Genomic DNA, 23,598 nt, shown 5'->3' with positions numbered 1-23,598 from the left:
ATTCACGCTACAGGTCATATTTTCGTCGAGCTGCTACTAATACCACTTAAGTTCAAACTGTTTAGTTTCCGAGTGACGAAAGAAACTGACTGACTGAACATAAAGGATATTTAGCGCTTAACGCTTCCTATCTTTACAAAGTGTGTGTGAGATATCACAGAAATTGTATTATTCGTTTGAAAGACCTATTGTCGGCATTATGCGTGGAATATACTATAGCATCGTTTAAACCTCCGCCACGGCTTTTCTGGGTGGAGTACATACGAAATGTCCAATTTTCCACGACTCTGGCGCATAAATCAGGCTGAATTTGACCGACAGTTTGGGCTGTGTTGGCTTTGAAGACCGCTGTGGTTTGTGGCTTATTATACACCTGCGACTTAAGGAAACCCCATAAAAAAGTCTAACGGGGTCAAATCACCGGATATCCGTGGTCAGTTCACATCAACTCCACGTCAGATGAGCATACCCTCAAATCGCCAATGCCGTGACGCTCAATGACCTACAAGCCATTAGTATGCTGCCTAAGAATTTGCAGGAAGTAGTATCTTCACAGCTAATTAACTATATCGAGAAGCGTAACATATTATATAACTATACTGAGACCTTAGAACTCATATCTCAAGGTGGGTGGCGACATTTACCATACGGATGTCTATGGGCTCCGGTAACCACTTAACACCAGGTGGGCCATGAGCTCGTCCACCCATCTATGCAATTAAAATATTGCCTGAATACCAGTCCGGGTTCCAGAGACCGCGCGGTACTGCAACTGCTCTTAGATGTGACTAATAATGTGCTTGCTGCACAAGATCAGGGTATGTATACGGTTCTGGTACTTCTGGACTTCTCTCGGGCTTTCGATAGCTTGAATATTGACTCTTTCTTCTTTACCCAATTGAGTTACTACAGCTTAAGTGCGGATACCATCAACTGGTTCCCCAGCTGTTTGACTGACCGACTAAAACTGGCAGGAATTCGTAGTGGTGAAGGTAATGTCCGATCCAACATGGCTAATGTTAATAATGGGGTCCCACAGGAGTCGATTCTGGGTCCACCGCTGTTTATAATATTGTTGACCACACTCCACTCCACCGCACTATTGTTAATACTACATACCTATATGGTCGTGCATTCAAAACATCCGAGTCGTCACTAGCTCTAGCAAAAATTACAGCCGACTTAAATACTTAAATCACTCTTCTTGAGTCCCAGCAAGACTAGATATAGTGTGTTTAGAAATGAATGTAAAGTTTCAAGACATGAAATTCCAGAAACCCGAAAATTACTTTCATCGCCACATAAATTGCTTAGGAGTTGGTGGTCGGCAGTCAGGTCAGCGTTCGCAAATGTTAACGACTCTTGGACTCTGCTCTGCTGCTTTTGAGGTAGCTTCCGTTGCCTGGCATCTAAATGTTGGAACATTATTCCTCCATCTATCCGGCACCAGGAAATAAGTTAAGTTATTTTAAAACGTATTTAAAAATGCATCTTCTGAATACGCAGATAAATTTGAAAACATAAATATCAACTACATATTCCTTCCTATAATTGAGTATTGTAATTGGATTGTATGTGTACTGATTGTCCGGAGGCCGTTCCAGTTTCACCAGGACCGGTGGGCGAGCAAAGGCTCAGCTAGGAGGGGTGGGATTTCCTAACAGTTGCTCGAGCGCCTCTGAAGGAGATCTGACAACTCACGAGCAGCTGCTTCGCGAATGAATCTACTACCGGATCGGAATCGGGACCCGCTGAGAAGATCCGGCGAGAAACTGAGCGGGCTGATGCGTGGGTAATTGGAATTTACAAACAATACAAATGTATGTTAATCTACATTAAGTACTATTGGAATTAGTAATAATGTAACATATTTAATTGCTGTTATTGCTATTTTCTTTCACCATTATTTTTTTATTTTACATCGTTGTGATGTCATATTGCCATATCATTGTCATTCATATTGTCATATCATTTAAGTCAGAACCATTTTACTTGTATTTCGTTTGTTTTATATTTTGGACTACCTACCTTTGAAAAAAGATTCCTATTGATATATTGGAATGATTGGTCGGCCGGCTTGATGCCGGCGGGAGATCAGCGTCGCAGTACCGACTGAGTGTATGTATGTAAAGAATATATGTTGGAGTATTTCCACTTTCGGGTAGCGACATGGTCAGCGGGTGGTCTTCGTAAGTCAATAAAACCAGAAATGTTAACTCAGAGCGTATATTACGCAGGAGCGTTCTGTCTGATACGGTGACTCGCTCGCTTCTTTTTTTTTTTTTTTTTTCGGGTAGAGGGCCGAACCTCCTACGAGGTCCCCGCGCAAAAGGGGCGCGCGGGGTATGTGAGACTCAACGATCTGCATGGTGTTGTGAGCAGACCGCGGGCCCAAGGATTTTAGAGCCCACCCACTAAACGACTCCCCTGCACTCTTACACCCGACGTCCGATCCCCTCCGAGGTCAGAACCCGGATGAGGTAGGGGGGCTACCACGGTCAACACTACAACCAGACGGCGCGGCTCACCCCAAGGACGCCCAGCCGACGGAGCCTTCGAGGCGAATCGAAGGCTCTGGAACGTCGGCCGTCTCGGTACGGCAGCCCGTCGGGCCGCCCAGACGGTGCCGCTGGTGTCCCGGAATACCCCGCTGGACCAGAACCAGCCTGCCGGGTCGGGACGCGATACACCGTCGACCGGTCGCTCTATTCACTCCACGGCAGCGCGCTAGAGTGCTGGTAGCGCGCCGCGCGGCCTCACCCCCTCAGGTCGCCCCTTGACCTTCACCGGGGGGAGGCCGCCACCTACAGGGGCCGGGACGTACGGGCGTATTCCCGCCTCCGGCCCCCGGCTCGACGGCGACGGATCGGTGCGGAAAGGGAAGAGCTCTCCCTCTCTCGCTCCGCCGCCTCCTTCTGCGAGATGGTGGACTCGCAGAAGTCGAGCATCGCCTTCCAGGACGCGTCGCTGCCGAGCATCGTAGCCACGACGCGCGGCAGCGAGAGGTCCTCTCCTATGACCGCGACGAGGGCGGCGCGTTGCTCGTCGAATCCAGAGCAACGCGCCAGCGTGTGTTCCGCTGTGTCTTCCTCGTCGCGGTCCGCGCAGTGGTGGCACTGCGCCGTCGGTTCCCTTCCGGCTATCTTAAAGAGGTACCGGCCAAAACACCCATGGCCGGTTAACATCTGAGTCAGCCGGAAGGTGAGGCATCCGCGGTCGCGGCCCACCCAGTCCGCGAGAACCGGGCGGACCGCCTCGACGGTTCGGAGGCCGGCCGACGGGTCCGCCAAGCGGCGAGACCACGCCTCCAGCACGGACCGCCGAGATTGGAGCCTCCGCGCTCGAACTACTCCTTCGCCGGGGCGCCCTTCCCCCCTAGAGCGGAGGTCGCTACGCCACCGGTAATCGGCAGCGAGCGCCTCCGCCTCCAGGTCCCAGGGTGGCGCCCCGGCGAGCAAGCACGCCGCCTCGAAGGAGACGGTGCGGTATCCTCGGATCGCCCTGACCGCGATCGCGCGCTGCGGACGTCGCAGCGCCGCGACGTTCTCGCGGGTCAGGGCGTGGCACCATACGGGAGCGCCGTATAGTGCCATCGACCGCACCACCCCCATGTAGAGGCGGCGCGCCACCTGATCGGGACCCCCGACGTTTGGAAGAAGCCGGCTCAGAGAGCCGGCCGTCGCCATCAGCCGAGGGCCCAATTTTTCGAAGTGAGCGCGGAAGCTCCACCGACCGTCCAGTTCGAGGCCGAGGTACCGAAGACCGGTCACCCCGACCCCGACGCGGACGCCTCCGATCACGAGGTGGGCACCCAGAGGCGGCGCTCGTCCCGGCCCGTGAAAGAGCAGGGCCTGGGTTTTGTCGAGCGCCACCTCGAGCCCCAACCGTCGGATCCTGGTGACGACGTGTGCCACGCCTGCGCACGCCAGACGGGCAGACTCCCGGTAGTCCCTCCCCGGAGCTACGACCAACGTGTCGTCAGCGTAACAAATTACGCTGAGCCTGGGGAGGGGTCCCCGAATGACGCCCCGCAGGACCCAGTCGTAGCCGATGTTCCACAGCAGGGGGCCCAGGACAGACCCCTGCGGAACACCGCGCTCGACGGGGAAGCGGTACATCGCCCCACCGTGTCCGATGCACTGGATCGACCTGCCCTCGAGGTAGGAGCCGATCAGTCGGCGGAGGTATGCGGGGACGCCGTGATACTCCAGCGCCCCCGCGATCACCGACCAGGGCAGGGTGTTGAAGGCGTTCCTTACATCTAAGGATAACGCCATCGCCACCCCGCCCCGGGATACGGCTTCATCGGAGAGGGCCCGCACGCGCAGAATTGCGTCGATAGTCGAGCGGCCCTCTCTGAAGCCGTACTGCTCCGCCGAAAGATCGGGACCCGTCTCGGTCAGGTGCCGGACGATGCGGGCCGCGACGATCCTCTCGAGCATCTTGCCCGCTTCGTCCAGCAACACGATGGGGCGATAGCCCGCGGGTGAGTCCGCGGGGCGCCCGTCCTTCCGCAGAAGGACCAGTCTGCCCGTCTTCCATTTCGACGGGAACCGTCCCGACTCGAGGCACGCTTCGAAAAGCCCCCCGAGCCGGTCCCCTAGGGCCTCGAAGGCCAAGCTCCAGACCCGGCCGTGAACGCCGTCAGGGCCGGGGGCCGCGTCCTTCGCTCTCATTTTGGACACGGCCGCATGGATCTCCGCCCCCGTGATAGGGGGAGGGGGCTCCTCGGCAGCGGGAACGCTGGGGCGACGCGGCGGCGTGCCCCACGTGGCGTCCATCTGGGGGGGCTCAAAGTCCCCCCCCGCTGCCGGCGGGAAGAGTGCCGCAACAATTTCCCGCAGCTGCCGAGGCTGGAGCCGCTCGGTCACCGGGAGCGCCCACGGTTGCAGTTTCCTGCGAACCATCTTGTATGGGCGCCCCCAGGGATCTTCGTCGAGCGACTCCAGGAGAGTCTTCATGCTCTGCTTCTTGGCCTCGCCGATGGCCAGCTGCAGCGCCGTCTGCTTTTGACGACAGTCAGCGTGCAGCTGGGCCGCCGTCTCCGCGAACGCAGCGTCGCGACGACGGCGGCGCGCTCCGGCGGCGCGCCCTCACGCACTCCTCGCGGAGTCTTGCGATCTCGGGCGACCACCAGAACGCACCCCCACGTGGTGCTCGGGGGCCGACCCGGGGCATGGCGGCATCACAAATGTTTGCCATGGTGCCCCGGAACCAGTCGACCTCCGCATCCACATCCGCGAGCCGCGCGGGTTTTGGCGCCCACGCAGCAACAGCGGCCGCCTCCATCAGCAACTCCTTGTTCATCCGTTTCAAGGCCCACCTGGGGAACGAACGGGGCGCACCTTGCGGGAGCTCCTCCTCGCCGCGGGCGCCCGCGGCTGACGACGACAAGGAGGAGGCGGAGAGCTCGAATCGGACGTATCTGTGGTCCGAGAGCGTCTCCGCCCCCTCGAGTACGCGCCAGCCGCGGGTGCGGCGCACGGCGGACGGGGACGCGAACGTAACGTCCACGTGAGATTCCCCGTTCCACCGCACGCAAGTCGCGACCGTACCTCTGTTTAGAAGACAGAGGCCGGTCGCGATCGCCCACTCCGAAAGAGCCTCGCCTCGCGAATCCGTGCGGGGGGAGCCCCAAGCCGTACACTTGGCATTGAGGTCCCCCGCGACGATGACAGGGCGGGACCCGAAGCGGTGCAAGAGCACCTCGAGCCCGCCCAGAAACCGCTCGAACTCGGCGAGGCTCCTGTTCGGAGAAAAGTACGCCCCGATCACGACGGTCCCGTCGATCCTAGCCGCGACGTACCCGGGTCCCCTGGCCACCATATCCAAGGGGGGTAACGCCGCGGACTGTCTTAGTACGATGGCCACGGAGCCGTCGACGTCCCCGATCCAGCAGTCCTGGTCGGTGGGGACGAAGTAAGGCTCCGCGGCGACAGCGACGTCGATTGACCACTCCGCCATGGTGTGGACGAGGAGATCCTGTGCCCTGGCGGAGTGGTTCAAATTACATTGGAGGAAGCGATGGACGCAACCCATTACGGGGCTACGTCCATCGCTCCCTCGTCTGTCCCGCCTTGCGGCTGCTCTGGTGCCGCGGCGGGAGCTGACTCACCGGCTGCCCTTTTTGCAGCCGGCTTCTTTTTCTTTCCACCCCTCCTCGTTTTTGTAGAGGAGGGGGCGGATTTACACGCCGGGCCCCCGGCCCGGTGGTCGGCCTTCCTTTTGGCCGCGTCGCACAAGACGCAGTGCGGCGCGGCTGTGGTGCAGGAGGCTGCCTTGTGCCCCGGTTGGCCGCAGCGGAAACACAAGCCGCTGCGGTCCACGGTCGAGGGGCACTTGGCGAGACCGTGGCCGGTGCCGAAGCACCGAAGACAGCGCCACGGCCTGGCATCCTGCAGCTGCACGTGGGCCACTACCCAGCCCACGCGCAGCCTTCCTGGGCTGTCGGAAGGCCGACCCTGTGGAGGGGTGGCCAGGAGGTTCGCCGTTGCGATGGGGCAACGCGCCCACGCCGTCCGGGTACCAGAGTAGGTTGCCCGGAGCTCCCCGACTTTGACGTCGGCGAGGGCGCAGTTGCCCTGCGACGCGATGGCCGAGGCGACCTCCTCCTTTGTGGCGCACTCGTCGAGGCCCGTGATTTTTACTTCTCCCATCTTCACGGGCCGCGCGATGCGCACCACCTCGGGGTCCGGCAGGATCTCCCTCAGCCGGGCTGCCAATTTTTCGGCCGCGGCGTTTGTGTTGGGGCCGGGGCACTCTATAAGACGAGCCCCGTTGGCCGTCTGCCGGACCTTGATGCCCCCCTCCACGCCGAGGGCGTCCACATTCACGCCGCCGCGCGCCTGGGTCATCACCTCGTGGTAGGTGATGCCCCGTTCTTTAGCGGCCGGCAGCAGCTCCACGACTACTGCAGCCGACCGCGGGGCGCGCGGCCTCCTTCGTCCAGGTCGGCCCCTCGGCTCCGCTCGACCCTCTTGGCGGGGAGCGGTGGCCGCAGGGGCGGGCTTGGGGCGCGGCGCGGCAGGCGCCGCTACCTTTTTGGGCCCTCGCCGCACCACCGTCGTCCAGGCCTCATTCATGTTGGCCGGGGCGGGGGGCAGTGGGCGGGGCTGGGGGGTCGGGGCCGGTTTGGCGGCATTGGTCCTCCCCTTCCTTTTTTCTCTGCTCCTGCCAGGCCCCATCTTCGCAGGCTGGGACGGGGCAGGAGTAGACGCCGATTTCTTTGGGGGGGCGGATCTTGTTGCCCCCGTAGCTGCAGACGTAGACGCTCCGGTTGTAGGAGTCCCAGCCGGAACAGCGGCAGAAGTGGCCGACCGTGTCTCGGGTGCCGCAGCTTTCTTCTGTCCCGCGTACGTTTTAATAGTAGCCGCTCCTTTGGTCTTTCGAGGTGCCGGCACAGGGGCACCATCTTTCGCCTCGTGAGCGAGGGGCGGTCTTGCGCGCTCAACGGTCGAGCTCCTTGCCTCCTGTATAAGGAGCTGCCGCCTCAGCTCCTCGACCTCAGTGAGGCCTTCCGCTTCGGGCGGAGGAGGGACAGGGGCCGAGCTGCGTTGCCGCTCAATGAGATCGGCAACCATTGTTCGCAGCTCGGCCATGTCGACGCGGAGCTGACCGTTCTCCGCCCGAAGATGGCCATTCTCTTCTGACACTTGCTCGAGGCGGGCGTGCATCAGATCCAGCTCCTTGCGTTGGTCCATTGTCTCTTCATTTGTTGTGCGGCTTACTATCTTTTCCATGCGCTCTGCCAAGGTGGCGGCTGCCGACTTCATGGCACGCACGTAGTCGCCCTTTAATCCCTTGGCCGATTTTGTAGCTATGGTGGCGACCATGTCCTTCACTATTTCGAATGCTCGGAGGTGGTCATAGGGACCCACCTCCGTTAGGGAACGCTCCAGGCGCTCGACCTCTCCTATTTTAATTTTTCCTCTTGCCTCACGGCAGGCGGCCCTGGAATGCGCCGAGGAGGCAGCAGCCAGTCCGCGAGGAAGACTATCTTCACAATCAGTGGCGGGCGGCGCCGCAGCAGCCGCCGGCCCTTCCGCCAACGCCATGTATTTGGCGCAGGCAGGCTCACCCTCCGAGGAGTCGGACGGAGCGGAGGACGCCGGCTGACGAGCCGACTTCCGCTTCCGCCGAGTCCGCTGCCGAACACAATCAGCAAACAGAGCTGGCGTCTCCCGCCCACTAGATGCGTCGCCCCTTGCGGAGCTCCGCGCCGAGTACAGCGAGATCAAGCTCTCACAGCGCTCGAGGCGCACGGTGGGGACTCTGTCCCTTACGCGACCCGTGCTGTCGCCCCCTACATCTTGGCATTGTTTGCCCCCCCCAGAAACGGTGGGGCAGCGTGCGGCCGATCGCTCGACCGCACGGAGGGATTCTCCCCCCGCAGAGCGGGAGGTACCCTCCTGGGGTAATAAATCTTTAACAAGTGCCATTTTCATTATTCCTTTTTGATTAACCAGGGGTCGGTCCCCTGGGGTCTGGTTGGTACCCTCGGGACTGGACTCCCTCCAGCCATTCATCCCATCGCCGGGCACCAGAGCTTAGGATTGGGGCATTTTTTAAAGAGGTTTACGTCCTCGCGGCCCCGTGCCTCGCGGCAGCGGCCCCCGTCCCCCACGCGGTGAGGATTACGGGTTGGCCGGCGGCCTGCCGAGTGCAACGAGCAACACGACAGACCACCGCCCGACGCTCAAAAGAGCAACAACCACGAAGCCACGCCGGTATACCGGTACCCCCCTCTGGAGGGCGTGCCCCTGTAGCCGAAGCCGGGGACATGGCGACCAGCGGCCGGAAGATGCGTAAGCAACGCCGGCTCACTTCTCCATCGACAGGTAGGCCAAAAGTGGCCCACCATCACCCATGGGTTACGTCCGAAACGGGTCGGACGTCACCCGAAAAACAAAAGGGGGAAGAAGGGGGAAGAGAGAGGGAGCCCGAGCGTCTCCAGGAGGAACACCCTTCAGCGAGTGAAGGGCGTGGAGAGCCCGCAACTCCCCCTGCTGGTTTTGGTCCGCGTCATCCGATCTCTTTCGTTGCAAGGCCTAACTAGGCTACCCTACTCCTACACCTAACCTACCTCCCTAACACCTAAGAATCCTTGCAACGAAAAAGACCGGACGATACCCCTGGGAGTGGGACTGTTCCCAGAGGATCCCGTTATCCGCCACCTACGGACGCGCCCGGTGGAAGTCCAGCAAAACTCCCCCACAGACGGAGCCCCCGGCCACGCAAAGTGCGCGCCGGGGGGCCCGCCCAGGTCCCTCGGGGACTCGCTCGCTTCTGAGCTAAGGATTTTTTTTTTTTTTTTCCTACCTATGCTGATAGCCTTGAGAGGCTATTTCAGCTTCACCCTAACGTTTGTAGGTGAGCTCGCGGGGCTCAACCGGAGAGTTGCTAACACTGACCCTAGCAAGAGCAGTGCTTCGCAGAATCTACCACCGGATCGGAAACGCGACCCACTGAGAAGATCCGGCGAGAAACTCAGTGGGCTGTGTCTATGGGTTAGTTCGCTCGTCGAGCCCTTCGTCGCAAGCGACGGGTTCGACGAGGACGGTGACCGGTGCTTGTGGTGCCTAAGAGCACCGTTAATGGATCAGGAGGATCCGTAATGACGTGCTTTGGGCGACGTCGACGGTTTACCATTCGGTCTACTGGGTCGGGTATGTAATTTCCAGCGGCTACGATGAGAGGGTTCTCATGTCGTGCCGCCTTCTCAAAATGGCGCAGCGATGCCGACTGTAGATACTTACTAAATGAGTCGAGCTCCAGGTCATCGTGGAGATCCACATTCCTAAGGAACCATGGCGCTCCGACGGCTATCCTGCAGAATTTTGATTGAATAACCTGAAGGGATTTCAAGTGGGTGCGGGCTGCGTGAGCGAACACTACGCTTGCATACGTCATGACGGGGCGTATACAAGTTTTGTAGAGAGTTACCTTATTGCGGAGGGACAGTTTGCTTCGACTACAAAGCATTGAATAGAGTCGTCCTAGAATAAACGCGGCGCGGTCGCGTACCGTTTTTATATGGGGACGGAATGTCATCCCTCTGTCGAGGGTGACGCCTAGATATTTGACCTTCGAGACCCACGGTATGGGCTGGCCAAAGAGAGTGATGGGACTAACGGCGGATGTGTTTGCGCGCCTACTACGGAGTGGGATGCTCGAAGTGATGTTCGGAGGGCGACCCCTTTTGAAGAGCACCGCTGCGCTTTTCGTGGGGTTGATGTCAATTCGCCACTTCCGGAACCACTGTCCCATGGTGGCTACTGCGATCTGGAGTCGCCGATGAAGCAGCGACATCTTCCTACACGAGTAGTAGATAGCCGTGTCATCGGCGAAGAGCGCTAGATGGGTCTCCGGAGACCGGGGTATATCATTGATATACAAACTAAATAATAACGGGGAGAGCGCGGAGCCTTGCGGGACTCCGGCAGTCAGTTGACGGGGTCGAGAACGAGTTCCCTCTACTCGATATCGAAACGAACGGTTCGACAAGAAGTCTCGTATGATGAGCACGAGTCTGTCTGGCACTCCCATGTTGTACAGTTTGTAAATTAAACCGTTGTGCCAGACTTTGTCGAACGCCTTCGCGATGTCGAAGAAGAGGGCGCCGGTCGGGATTTGTTTACGCCTATTTAGTCCTATCAGGATGTGCTCCGTGAGGCGGTGCACTTGTTGTACGCACGAGTGTTTAGAGCGGAATCCGAACTGTTCGTCTATGAGAATTTTGTTCGCGGTAACAAAATCCCAGAGGCGTTTCCTAAGGAGCCGTTCGTAAATTTTTCCTATCGTCGGGAGGAGACTAATCGGACGGTAACTAGATGTTTCGTTTGTCGGTTTGCCCGGCTTATGTATACCGATAACGTCCGCTTCTTTCCACACCGCGGGAAAGATGCAGTGCGTCATAGCGGCATTTAAAATTGTAGCCAACATTGCTATCAGTTGGACTGGCAAGAGTTTTAGCGCGCGGTTGCGGATGCCGTCGGAGCCGGATGCCTTCCTAGGTTGGAGATTGTGGATCGCGTCTCTAACTTCGTCAGTGGTAATGGGGGGTAACGCGTCAGAGGGCGGCAGGGAAGCTCTGCGCTCGACTTCCCTGTCGACTAACTCGGTGTGTTCGGGGTCCGCGTGTTGAGTGCTGGTGGTGCACTGCTCTTGCAGTGCATCGGCCAGCAGCTCAGCCTTGTCATCGTCATCGAATGCCGGTGGTTGGCCTGAAGGGCGTACGAGGGGAGGCATAGTAGCGGTAGTTTCGGATTTGAGAGTCCTAGCTAGTCGCCAGTATGCTTGGTGGGAGGGCGCGAGTTCTAAATAACTATGCCAATTATCGTTACGCGCGTCGCTTAGGCGGGAGTGGACTTCGCGTTGTAGACGACGCATCCGAATCCGGTTTGAATGCGTGGGAAGCCGATCGTAGGCCCGGATTGCCGCGTTCCTAACTCTTAAGAGATTCCTAAGTTCGGAGGATAGTCTGATGCGGTGGAAGCTGTCCTCCACATCGACTTCTTTTGAAGATCTAATGATCGCGGAAGAGATGTGATCGGTAATGATGTTTATGGATTCGACGGTGTCCTCGGGGGATAGATTCGAATCCGGGCCGTAAGGGAGGATTGGCGGAGCGGCTTCGGCTAAGCACGTGCCCAGCTTATTCCAATCCACCATGGTCCTCGTAACAGTAACTGGGTTGTGAGGGCGACCGAGCTGCATAACGACAGGTCGGTGGTCTGAGTCGAGCTCTGACAGTGCTTCGATGGAATGCAAGCGCAGAGTTACGTTCCTAAGCAATGCCAGGTCTATAGTGCTCGGACGGAGCGCGATGTTATACGGATAACATGTTGGAGTTGGGGGGCCGACTACTTCGAAGGTGAGGTCGTCTATAAACGCGTCGAGACGCCTACCGTTGACGTTAGTACGATGGCAGTTCCACCTAGTGTGGTGGCAATTTAAATCGCCTGCCAGGATGACGGAGTCTCCCATGCCGAACAGTGACTCGATGTCACTGCTCAGGAGGGGCTTGTCCGGGGGGAGATAAACGGATGCGATGACGATCGGCTGGTGTCCCGTCAGCGAGATACGGCACACTGACGCCTCGATATGTAAGAGCGAGGGAGTATCGAGAGGGACAACGTGCAGGGCCCGCCTATAGTAAATGGCAGTCCCGCCTTTGGAGGCGGTGAGTCTGTCATTCCTAACCATGACGTAATTCGCGACTTTCGGGTCACGACGCGAGGGCTTCAGACAGGTCTCCTGCACTAACAAAATATCTACAAGATTGTCGCGGAGGAATTCGAAAATTTGATCGCGTTGCCGCGCGAGTCCGTTAGCATTGTAGAATGCTAACGTAAGGGAATACGGTTTTTCTCTACCTTTTTGCGCCATTGATTACCGGTAAAGAATTTTTATAACGTGCGAGACACGGACTCGTAGACGTCCATGTGATCGAAAGCGGCCGCGAGCCGCTGTTCGGGGGTTACCGACCTACGGATAGCATCTGCGAACGATCGCAGACGGTCAAAGTTTACCGCGGTGACGAAGTCGCGCACGAGCACGACGCTACGGCGGCGGCGTGCGTACGTGCGGTTGAACACGGACCGGCGGCGGGGCACGCGAGGCATGCCTGCGAGGCATGTTTGGCGACGGCGGCGAGAGATGCGGGGGGAGAATATTTACCAAATGAGGCCCTATAGGCTTCGAATTCGGGCGCGATTGACGGATATTTTTCCCGAATGAAGTCGATGAAAAGTTTTTCCTCCATCTTCACGTGATTTTCGCCCGGGGGGGGCGGCCCCGGGACTTAAACACGCGCTCGCCTTGCGGCGAGGCCCCTGCGTCGGTAACACTAAATTGGCCGAAGCGATTCTAGGAATTTTAGAAATTTTAGTGAATAGAGTAAATAGAATAGAATTAGAGTGAATAGAACCACTGCACAGTTCCCGGGCGGCAATGCCTTGCAATTAGGCGCAGGTACAAATTCCGAGAAACACTTGGGCCACAGATGTGCCACGAACAATGATCTATTATCACCGGTAGTCACTTCCGACAAAACAATGAGCACGTCCACGCGCGTCGGTTGCTCAAATCGGAATGCGATGGCGCCTACTCCGGTACCTTTTCTCCATAACACACACACCGCCGAAGACCCATACAAACCACATCTATACTGGTGACTCAATTCCCCTCTATAGTCTAGTCAACAAGTTCAAAAACGTGAAAAATAGAGATAAAGGTCCTAAAAATATGAGCGATGGCTCATTCGATTCGGAATCACCTCTAGAAAAATGTTTTTGAAGGATTTTGGTGCAGGTTAAAAATTGCAATTGTTATTAACAAAATAAGATGAAAAAAAAAATGATATTTCGTTTTTTGTTAATAACTTGAAAAATATTAACATTGAAGCAACTTTGAAAAAAGCTCGTTAAAGAGGAGGAAATTTCCAATAAAAAAGTCCTAACTCCCGGAACTCTATCTCCATTATTTATAATTTTAATTAGAGGGCTCCGCGCGGCTGTTACAGCATGCGCGCGCCGCCGCTAAAGAGAGTTCAGCAATAAAAATAATTTTTTTAAAGCATAAAATGTCATTTTAAGAATTTGAAAAAATTCTAGTATCTTCTTAACAGTTGAAAGAATCGAGCCCTGAAGAAAAAAAAGTTTAATCATCATTTTTCAAAAAGTTATTCAATTGTTAACTAACAAATTTTTTCCCAATCTCCATTGGCATAAACAATCGAACTGTAACGGATGTGACGTCAGCTGTCATGCCGTGCCGCCAAGCCATATTAACACGCCCCCTTCCGCCACAGCCACCGCCACCGCCGCCAGCCAAAGCCAACGAAGGGGGGATAGTGTTAATAAAACAAGCCGTGCCAGCCATTTCTACCTGCTTTCTGCATTCTCGCACAAATAAAAGAACTTGTCGTTACGCTGCTGGTTTTTATTGTCACATCATTTGCAACAATCAGAAGTGGCATAAAGAAATGAAACAACGTCATATACACGCTCAGATCTCTCGGTCTTCTGACAAGTTTGAAGAAGATGAAGCTCCTATTCCACTGGCGAGGAAGGTGTTGAAAAATTGCTTCAGAAGGAGGTCCACAAGGCGATACTTGAGCTACAGGATGAAGAACCTGGAACAATCAAATCAAAGGGACTTCGACGTCGTCGGACCAAGAGCGCCTGCCGCCCTGTCCTTCCATCATTCTGGTTCACGTGGAGGGAAACTAAAAGAGCAGCAACGTGGTTACTCCACTGCGGCACTACGAGCTTCACGGCGCTTCACGAGATTCACGGCTACGAGCTTCCTTCTCCCTGCCTGCGACGCTGCTGCACGGCGAAGACAGCTACGTCAAAGTCATCAACATGAGCTCGGAGACCATCATGTGGCCGCCGGGCGAGATCCTGCCGAGGGCCAACAGCTGCGAGGAGCCACAGCCAAACAGCCAGGTGTGTTGCATTTCTACTTGCCCTAGCCATGCCATTACAAATATTTCGAGATTTGAGGGTAGAAATAAAAAAAATTAAAAGGAGCCATTGAATAACAAGGGTCATTCAGATTTAAAAAATACAGTATAAGCATTGCTTTGCTACGAATACACATGATTTAGGTATTGCCAATTTAGTCCAAATGCAAATTAAGCTTACTAGTGATCAGCCCGTGTATCGCCACCTTTACTTTCTCATAATGAACAAACGATAGTTAAATCTAAAGCTAATTAACTTTTAGATGCCGGCATTATAAAATAATCTGAAGCTAGTCATGCTTCACCAGTGGTCTTATTAAGAAACAGAACGGCGACAGTAGGCTATGCGTTGATTATCGTGCGTTAAACGCTATGGTAAAATATAAAAGTATCCACCGAACAGTACTTCAAGAGTTTAGATTTAGCCCAGGGCTACCATAAATTAAGCATTGTGCCAGACACACAACTGCTTTCATTACGCCGCAAGGTCATTATTTCGAGTACAGTAGAACTCCTTTTGGTTTAGCATATGTGCCATCTGTATTCATGCGTTTCTTCTTTTTGTCCACATTATTCTTCAAGATGGGGTGGTTAAATACGTTTAATTAATAAAATAATTGAGTCTGTGGGTAGAAAAGAAATGGGTAAAAATAAATGTAGGTCAAATCGAGATACTAGCAATTTTAAACGATTTACCTCTACCCTCGGTTGATATAAAATCAGGTTCAATAGTTATTGAGAAAGTACTTGGGAAATTTTATGGTGGAGACTTAAAATTAAATATGAGTAAATGCTCATTCTTGGAGAAACAAGTCACTTATTTAGGTCATGAAATATCTTCAGACGGTATACAGCCGGGTGCAACAAAAATTGACGGCCGTTTCGCAGTTTCCTGTGCCAAATAATGCTCATAGTGTGCGACAGTTTATTGGTTATATGTTACTTGCGCGTCCATTAACTGAGTTAAGAAAAAAAAAAAGAAGATAAATCATGGGTGTGGGGCCGTGAACATAACGCGAATTTCGAACAACTGAAAAACAGTTTATGTTCCAAACCTATGCTAGCTCTGTATAATCCTATGCTTCTTACAGAAATACAAACCGATGCGTGTAACTTAGGAATTTCTGGTATACTATTACAAAAACAAACTGACAACTCACTGCGGCCTGTTATGTATTTTAGCCGGGTTACTAGGAAGGAAGAATGTGTATCATAGTTAAGAGCTCAAAACCTGGCGGTCGTACAATCGCTACGTAGGTTCCGTGTTTATGAAGTAGGTAAGCATGATATAGTAGAAACTGATTGTACTGTGGTTTGTGCTACGCTTACCAAACGCGGCATTATACCACGCATGGCGCGATGGCGAGTTTTGAAAGAAGATTATGACATTAGTGTTGAGTATAGACCTGGTGAACGTATGGAACATTTGTAGACGCGCTTAATAGGCATCCTGTTGACATGATGAACGTAAATTATCTTAAAGTTACTAATTGATTCTGTACTGTGCAATGTCAGGACGAAAAGCTTAGTTCGATTATAAAGCAATCTATACTAGCATTATAAAGCTGAAGAGTTTGTTTGAACGCGCTAATCTCAAGAACTGCTGGTCCGATTTGAAAAATTCTTTCAGTGTTAAATAACCCATTTATTGAAAGGTTATAGGCTATATAAAAGGTTATAGGCTATATAACGCTAAGACCGCTAAGACCATCATTGTGTCACGCTAAGGCCAATACAAGCGAAGTACCAGTAAATAATGTTTCAAAATCGGGTTATTTTCCCTTTTAAGAGCTTCCGGTGCCAGCGCTGCAGAAGCGGTTAAAGTTTCGCTAAAATAATGTGACAGAATTGTTCCCCTTTAAAAAAAAAATGTCCGCGATAGCATATATCTATATGTTAAGGTTGGCTCACTATAAGGTTTTTTTATGCTAACCAAATTTGTTCTAAAATAAAGCATTATTTGTGAACTATATTCCACGCGGACGAAGTCGCGCTGATGTTAAAGATAATTATGAACTAGTTCGAAAATTTTTTAAGGGAAACAGACTCTCAGTCCCTTCGACTAAATGGAAAATTGTACAAATGCACTATGACGACATTTGTCACGTGGATCTAAATCAGCTTTGACTAAAAGCCAATATTGGTTTCTTAAAATGACACGCTTTATTAGGAAATACGTGGCAGCATGTCTTTATTGTACACATGAGAAGGATAACTATGTTAGAAAAAAGAACTGTCTATCCGATCTCTAAACCTTTTTTTTTTTTTTTTTTTATGATTGAAGTATTACTGGTTGCCCGGAGGCCTTTCCAGTTTCACCAGGACAGGTGGGCGAGCAAAGACTCAGCCAGGAGGGGTGGGATTTGCTAACAGCTACCCGAGCGCCTCCGAAGGAGACCTAACAACTCAAGAGTAGCTGCTTCGCGAATGAATCTACTACCGGATCGGAATCGCGACCCGCTGAGAAGATCCGGCGAGAAACTCAGCGAGCTGATTCATGGGTTAGGTTGCACGGCGAACTCTTTGTCGAGTTCGACGAGTACGGTTACCGAGGTCCCTAAGCCTGCTCCTAGAGCTGAAGGCGTCTAGTGCAAAGGTTATTGGATCTGATGGATCCGTAAGGACGTGTCTAGGGCGTCGACGGTGACTGGCTCCTGCATGATCAGGATTCGGGGAGTAGTCAGCGGCGGCTACGATAAGGCGATTATCATGACGCATAGCCTTATCGAAGTATCGTTCCGACGCTGACTTCATGTATTTCCGAATTGATTCGAGGCCCAGGTCGTCGTGTAGGTCAACGTTCCTCACGAACCACGGAGCCCCGACAGCTAACCTGCAAAAGCGGGATTGTAGGGATTGGAGGGTGTCTATGTGTGTGCGGGCCGCGTGAGCGAACACCACACTCGCGTAAGTCATGACGGGCCTTATGCAAGTTTTGTAAAGTGTCACCTTGTTCCGAAGGGACATTTTACTCCGCTTACAGATCATGGGGTAGAGTCTACCGAGAATAAACGCGGCACGGTCACGGACTGATTTTATATGCGGGTGGAATGTCATCGATGCATCCAGGGTAACGCCCAGGTACTTGACCTTCCTGGCCCAGGGTATGGATTGACTAAAGAGAGTAATCGGGGGTGTGAGATTCCTCCTCCTAATACGGGAGGAAATCCGTGTGGAGCTTCCCCTCTGAAATAGCACCGCAGTACTTTTCGCTGGGTTGATGTTTATGCGCCATTTTCGGAACCACTGTCCTAGGGCTAGGGCTGCGCTCTGAAGCTTCTTTGCGATTAGGGACTTGTTTCTACTGGAATAGTAAACAGTCGTGTCGTCGGCGAATAAAGCTAAATGGGTCGGCGGCGACCGGGGAATATCGTTAACGAATAAGCTAAATAGGAGGGGTGAAAGGACAGAGTCTTGCGGGACTCCAGCTGTGAGAGGTCGCGGGGAGGAGCGGGTTCCCTCGACTCGATATCGAAAAGAGCGGTTCGACAAGAAGTCCCGTATGATGAGCACGAGACTATCCGGCACACCCATGTTAAATAGTTTGAAAATCAAACCGTTGTGCCAGACTTTGTCGAACGCTTTTGCGACGTCGAAGAAGAGAGCTCCCGTGTATAACGGTTTTGGTCGATTAAGCCCCACAAGAATGTGCTCGGTGAGGCGGTGCACCTGTTGAACGCATGAGTGATTTGTACGGAATCCGAATTGTTCATCGATGAGAATGCCCTTGGATGAGTCGAAGTCTCTGAGGCGTTTGTAGAGCAGACGCTCATACAGTTTGCCTAGAGACATGAGGAGGCTAATCAGGCGGTAGCTCGTCGGATGATTTTTTGGTTTACCGGGTTTATGTATGCCGATAACGTCCGCTTCTTTCCACACCGCGGGAAAGATACAGTTCGCCATAGCGGCATTGAAAATAGATGCCAACATCACGATGAGTTAGACGGGTAGAAGTTTAATAACGCGGTTGGATATACCGTCGGAACCGGGAGCCTTGCGAGGACGTAGGTCTTTGATCAAGTCTTTAACTTCCATCGGGGTGACGGGTGGTAACGCATCCGAGGGTGGCAAGGAGACTCTGCGTTCTACCTCACTGTCTACTAATTCTACATGAACAGGGTCCACGGATTGAGTGCTGGGCGTGCACTGGGTTTTCAATGTATCGGCCAGCAACTCTGCTTTTTCGTCATCATCAAACGCCGCGAGTCGGCCTGAGGGGCCTACGAGGGGGGGCATAGTTACTACCGTATCCGATTTGAGAGTACGAGCTAAGCGGTAGTAAGACCTTTGGGAGGGCGCGAGTCCTTCTAAGAAATCAGACCATCTGGCATTTCGGACTTCGGCGATGCGAGACTTTACGTCGCGTTGTAGGGCACGCATTCGAATACGATTTTCCGCGGTAGGATACCTGTCGTAGGCGCGTATCGAGGCGTTCTTAGCTCTAAGGAGTTCCCTAATATCATCGGACAATTTGAAGCGGTGAAGGAAGTCCTCCGCTACAACTTGTTTCGATGATCTATCTAATGTTGAGGTGATGTGTGACGTTAAGATGTCTATGGCTTCAGCGGTATCCTGAGGAGACGGGGTAGAGTCCGGGTTAAACGGGAGGGATGGTGGATCAGATTCAGCCAGGCTGATGCCCAGCGTGTGCCAATCCACCACAGTCCTCGTGACGGGAACGGAGTCGGGAGCGCGACCGAGCTTCATAACGACGGGACGGTGGTCTGAATCTAACTCTGAAACTACTTCGATCGAGTGTAAGCTCAGAGTTACGTTTTTTAATAACGCTATGTCGAGTATATCCGGGCGATGCGCGATATTTAGCGGGTAGTGAGTCGGTGTTAGCGGAGCGACGATATCGAAGGCGAGTTGTGGTGTGTGAGTTCCACCTGATGTGTTTACAATTTAGGTCGCCCGCCAGAATGACAGAGCTCCCCATGCCGAGCAGCGCCTCGATATCACTGCTTAGAACGATCTTATCCGGTGGAAGATAAACGGACGCGATAACGATCGACGCGTGTCCCGTCAGTGAGATTCGGCACACTGATGCTTCGATATTAGCGAGCGCGGGAGGATCGAGCGGGACGCAGTGCAGGGCTCTTCTATAGTAAATGACGGTACCACCACCACGAGCAGAGAGCCTGTCGTTCCTGACCATGTTATAGTTCGCGATTTTAGGGTCACGGCGCGCGGGCTTAAGTAGGGTCTCCTGCACTAAAAAGATATCAATTTGATGGTCACGCAAAAAGTCAGAAACCTGATCACGTTGATTTGCGAGACCGTAAGCGTTAAAAATCCTATCGTCACGGATAGGGGCTTTATTCTACTTATATACGCCATTGATTACCGGCGGAGTGAGGGGAGGACGTACGTATTTAATGACGCGTATACGTCGGCGTATTCTTGCACAACGGCGATAAAGTGTTGTGCAGTGGAGGCAGCGCGAATGGCGTCGCCCAAAGCGTTAACGCGCTCAAAGTTGATCGACTGAAAGAAGTCGATCGCTAAAGCGAGATTGTCGGACGCGGTCGGAGGGCAAGTCGCGGGAGAGGGACGAGTTGCGGGGGCGGGACGAATCGCGGAGGAGGGAGTTGTAACCGTGTTCGTGTACGGCAGCGGTTTCGCCCAAGCCGAGACACTGGGCACCGGCGCCGGAACGAACGCTGGCTTAGCCTGCGACACAGAGGGTGCCGAGGCTTTGATGTCTGGGCCGGAGGCTCGGAGGCGGTTTTGGCGGGCGACGCGGCGATTTATTTTCGGGGCTCGGGGGCATCCGCGGTAATTTGCGGGGTGACCCTGTTTACGACACAGGACGCAGCTAGGCGGTTCCGTCGCGGTTTTTTGATCGCGAGTGCAGAGGGCCGTGGCGTGATCTCCTAAACACTTGACGCATCGGGGGCGCGCGTGACAGTTACGGGAAGAATGCCCGTATAATTGGCAGTTATGGCACTGGCTAGGTGTGCCTTTCTTGTGTGGGGTTTCGACGGCGATTCCGGAAAGGCTACAGACCGTTCGGATGTTGAATATTTGCTTACCCTCGGGGTAGGCTGGAGGGCGACGAGAACCATGTTATATGGCTCCCTTCCGCGACCTGTGTGCATGCGGTGTACGGAGTTAACCGGTAGGCCTTGTTCGAGAAGGTCGGCCTTGACTAGTTCGGCATCCAACTCTTTAGGGATGCCACGTATGACGGCACGGAGTTCGCGCTCCTCCTGGAGCGTATACGTGTGGAAACTTATACGCTCCTTACGGAGGTAAGAAGAGAGGGCCCTATGGTCGTCGGGTGTTCGAACCTTAATTTGAATGCCGTTCGCGAGGTTACGGGCATTCGTGAAGTTGATATTTTTGGCCTTAAGGGCCAGGGAAACTCGATCCCAAGCTGCCTTCTCTTGGAGGATTACCGGGGGAGGGGTCTGGGTTTTATTTTGTGCCACCGGACGCGGCGACGGAGTGGCACGGGCTGGAGGCGCAACGGGAGTCTGAGGGCGGGGGCGCGACGCGTTCGCGGCTTTGCTAATTTTAGCGGCCGCGGGAGCTCGAGACTCCGCGGCACGCTTCTTACCCTTTTGTACCAGGGTGAATCCATCCGTCGATGAGGCGGGAGCGAGGTCGACCTCCATCTCCGAGTCAGAGTCGGAGGACGAGGAGGCGGGCGCAGGTGACCTACGAGCAGGTGTTTTGGAGGGCACGACGGAGGCTGCGGATGATCGCGCTGCTGGAACGGTGGCCACGGCGGACGACGCAGCAGTTTTACTCGCCAGTATCGTATCGTACGTCGCCTACGCGGGAACGGCAGGCACGACGGAGGCTGCGGTACTCGATGCAGAAGCTTTGCACGCAGGTACAGGCGACGCAGGAGCAGCGAGCTCGGCGGAGTCCACGAGAGGGCTCGCGGTGTGATCGGCCTTGAAGGCCAGAAACTCTGAGGCGAGCTGTTGGTGGCGAAGTCGGAGGAATTCCGCGAATACAGCGTCCATGATCGCTGAGAGCCCAGGTGGGGCGGCCCCGGGTCTTGAAAACACTCGCCTTGCGGCGAGGCCCCAACTTCTCGGACCTGAGCGGTTCTATTGAACACAGGTGGCGATGCGGCACGATTACTACAGGACAAAGAAAAAACACAACAAAACGGAAATAACAAAAAGAAACAGAACAATTAAACACTTCCAGGAAAACAGTTTGTCGGCAGATGTACCACGTACACAGAAACAACAAAAGGAAACAAAACAAATAAAAACTTCCAGAAAGAGCACTTAGTCGGCAGATGTACCACGAACACAGGCCGCGCGAACAATGGCCGGGCTAACAAAAGCCGGGCGAACAAAGACCGGGCGATCGAGTGGTCGATGAGCACGTCCGCACGTGACGGGTGCCTCTATCGGAATGATCTCTAAACCATCTGATACTATGCGCATGGTACAAATAGATAACATGATGCCCTTCTGTAGGACATCTAAAAGGCTACAACCAGTACATGATCGTAATGAAAGATGCGTTGTCTAAATTTGTGATAGCTGAACTAACGCGTATTGTAAACTCAATCGGGACCATTCGTGCCTTGAAGAAGATATTCAGTTTGTTCGGATACCCGAATCACGTGGTGACAGACCATGGGAAAGCTTTTACGAGTAGTTTCGGCATACCTTAAATGCTATTGCTTGCCCACGCGCTAATGGCCAGGTTGAACGAACTAATCGTACAATTTTAGATGCGTTGCGGGCAACTGATCCTAGTGAAGCTTCAAGTAATTGGGTGCACTCCATACCTGACATCATTTGGGGCATAAACAATACAATTAACAGTAGCAGCGGCTACAAGCCTTGTGATTTAATCTTTGCGCGCTCTGGTAGGTCAATACGTGATGTTTCGATTCCTGGTCGCGAACCAGAAACTGTTGACGCACGGCGTAAGATAGCTGCAGCTAGGATAAAACAAGCGAGTGCAATTATGACACACAACATTAATATAAAAAAAAAAAAATGCTCATGTTTATAAGAAAAGGCATTTTGTATCGTAGAGACAGGCGCCAACTGGTTAGTAGCGCCACTAGGATTAATACCAAATTAGACGATTTGTACTCAGGTCCGTATGTAGTAAGTAAAGTAGTAGGTAACAATCGGTATCGAATTAGAAGTATATCTAAAAGGTTTTCGAAGTTATAAAAATTTCACTGGCCTGGTATCAACAGATTCATTAAGGCCCTATAAAAGTATAGCCCATGTGTCCGATAGCGCTAGTAGTTCCGATGAGCAGCTCGAAACTGAAGACCTTATTGATTTATTTGAGAACTAAATGTTTTTGTGTGTTCCCCATTGCGGGAGCAATTGTTGCAGGATGGCCGAATGTAACGGATGTGAGGTCAGCTGTCATGCCCTGCCGCCAGCCAAGCCGCCAAGCCATATTAACACGCCCCCTTCCGCCACAGCCACCGCCACCGCCGCCAGCCAAAGCCAACGAAGGGGGGATAGTGTTAATAAAACAAGCCGTGCCAGCCATTTCTACCTGCTTTCTGCATTCTCGCACAAATAAAAGAACTTGTCGTTACGCTGCTGGTTTTTATTGTCACATTATTTGCAACAGAACGAAAAATTAAAATTAAAATTATTTTAGATTTTTAATTTTTCAATAGTTATAAAAAATCATAACTAACAAATTAATTAACTTTAATGAAAATTAACCGCAGGATCTTATAAAGTACATATATCGAAAGGGCTCCACGAAGTTTAAAATTTATAGGCCAATTATTTATACCTTTCATTCCATTGTTTATGCCAATGGAGATTGGGAAAAAATTTGTTAGTTAACAATTGAATAACTTTTTGAAAAATGATGATTAAACTTTTTTTTCTTCAGGGCTCGATTCTTTCAAGTGTTAAGAAGATACTAGAATTTTTTCAAATTTTTAAAATTACATTTTATGCTTTAAAAAAATTATTTTTATTGCTGAACTCTCTTTAGCGGCGGCGCGCGCATGCTGTAACAGCCGCGCGGAGCCCTCTAATTAAAATTATAAATAATGGAGATAGAGTTCCGGGACTTAGGACTTTTTTATTGGAAATTTCCTCCTCTTTAACGAGCTTTTTTCAAAGTTGCTTCCATGTTAATATTTTTCAAGTTATTAACAAAAAACGATA

At 53.0% G+C, this 23,598-nt stretch overlaps 1 protein-coding gene and 1 pseudogene across 2 annotated transcripts; one reads left to right on the top strand and one right to left on the bottom strand.

Annotated features, from left to right (window-relative positions):
* Positions 1-5,922: 5,922 nt before the first annotated feature.
* Positions 5,923-8,054, bottom strand: LOC114246084 (uncharacterized). The gene has a single exon (XM_089734836.1). It carries the CDS (start codon positions 8,052-8,054, stop codon positions 6,039-6,041), a length of 2,016 nt encoding a protein of 671 aa, XP_089590962.1. The 3' UTR covers positions 5,923-6,038.
* Positions 8,055-13,764: 5,710 nt separating this feature from the next.
* On the top strand, positions 13,765-23,008 carry LOC114245765 (uncharacterized; annotated as a pseudogene). Its single transcript, XR_016324600.1, has 2 exons — positions 13,765-14,450; positions 22,798-23,008. The product of XR_016324600.1 is annotated as an uncharacterized LOC114245765 (transcript).
* Positions 23,009-23,598: the final 590 nt, after the last annotated feature.

The sequence above is a fragment of the Bombyx mandarina genome, chromosome 18, assembly GCF_030267445.1.
Source record: "Bombyx mandarina strain Sakado chromosome 18, ASM3026744v2".
NCBI classification, from domain to species: Eukaryota; Metazoa; Arthropoda; class Insecta; order Lepidoptera; family Bombycidae; genus Bombyx; species Bombyx mandarina.
This window is presented reverse-complemented; position numbering and strand designations above follow the sequence as displayed.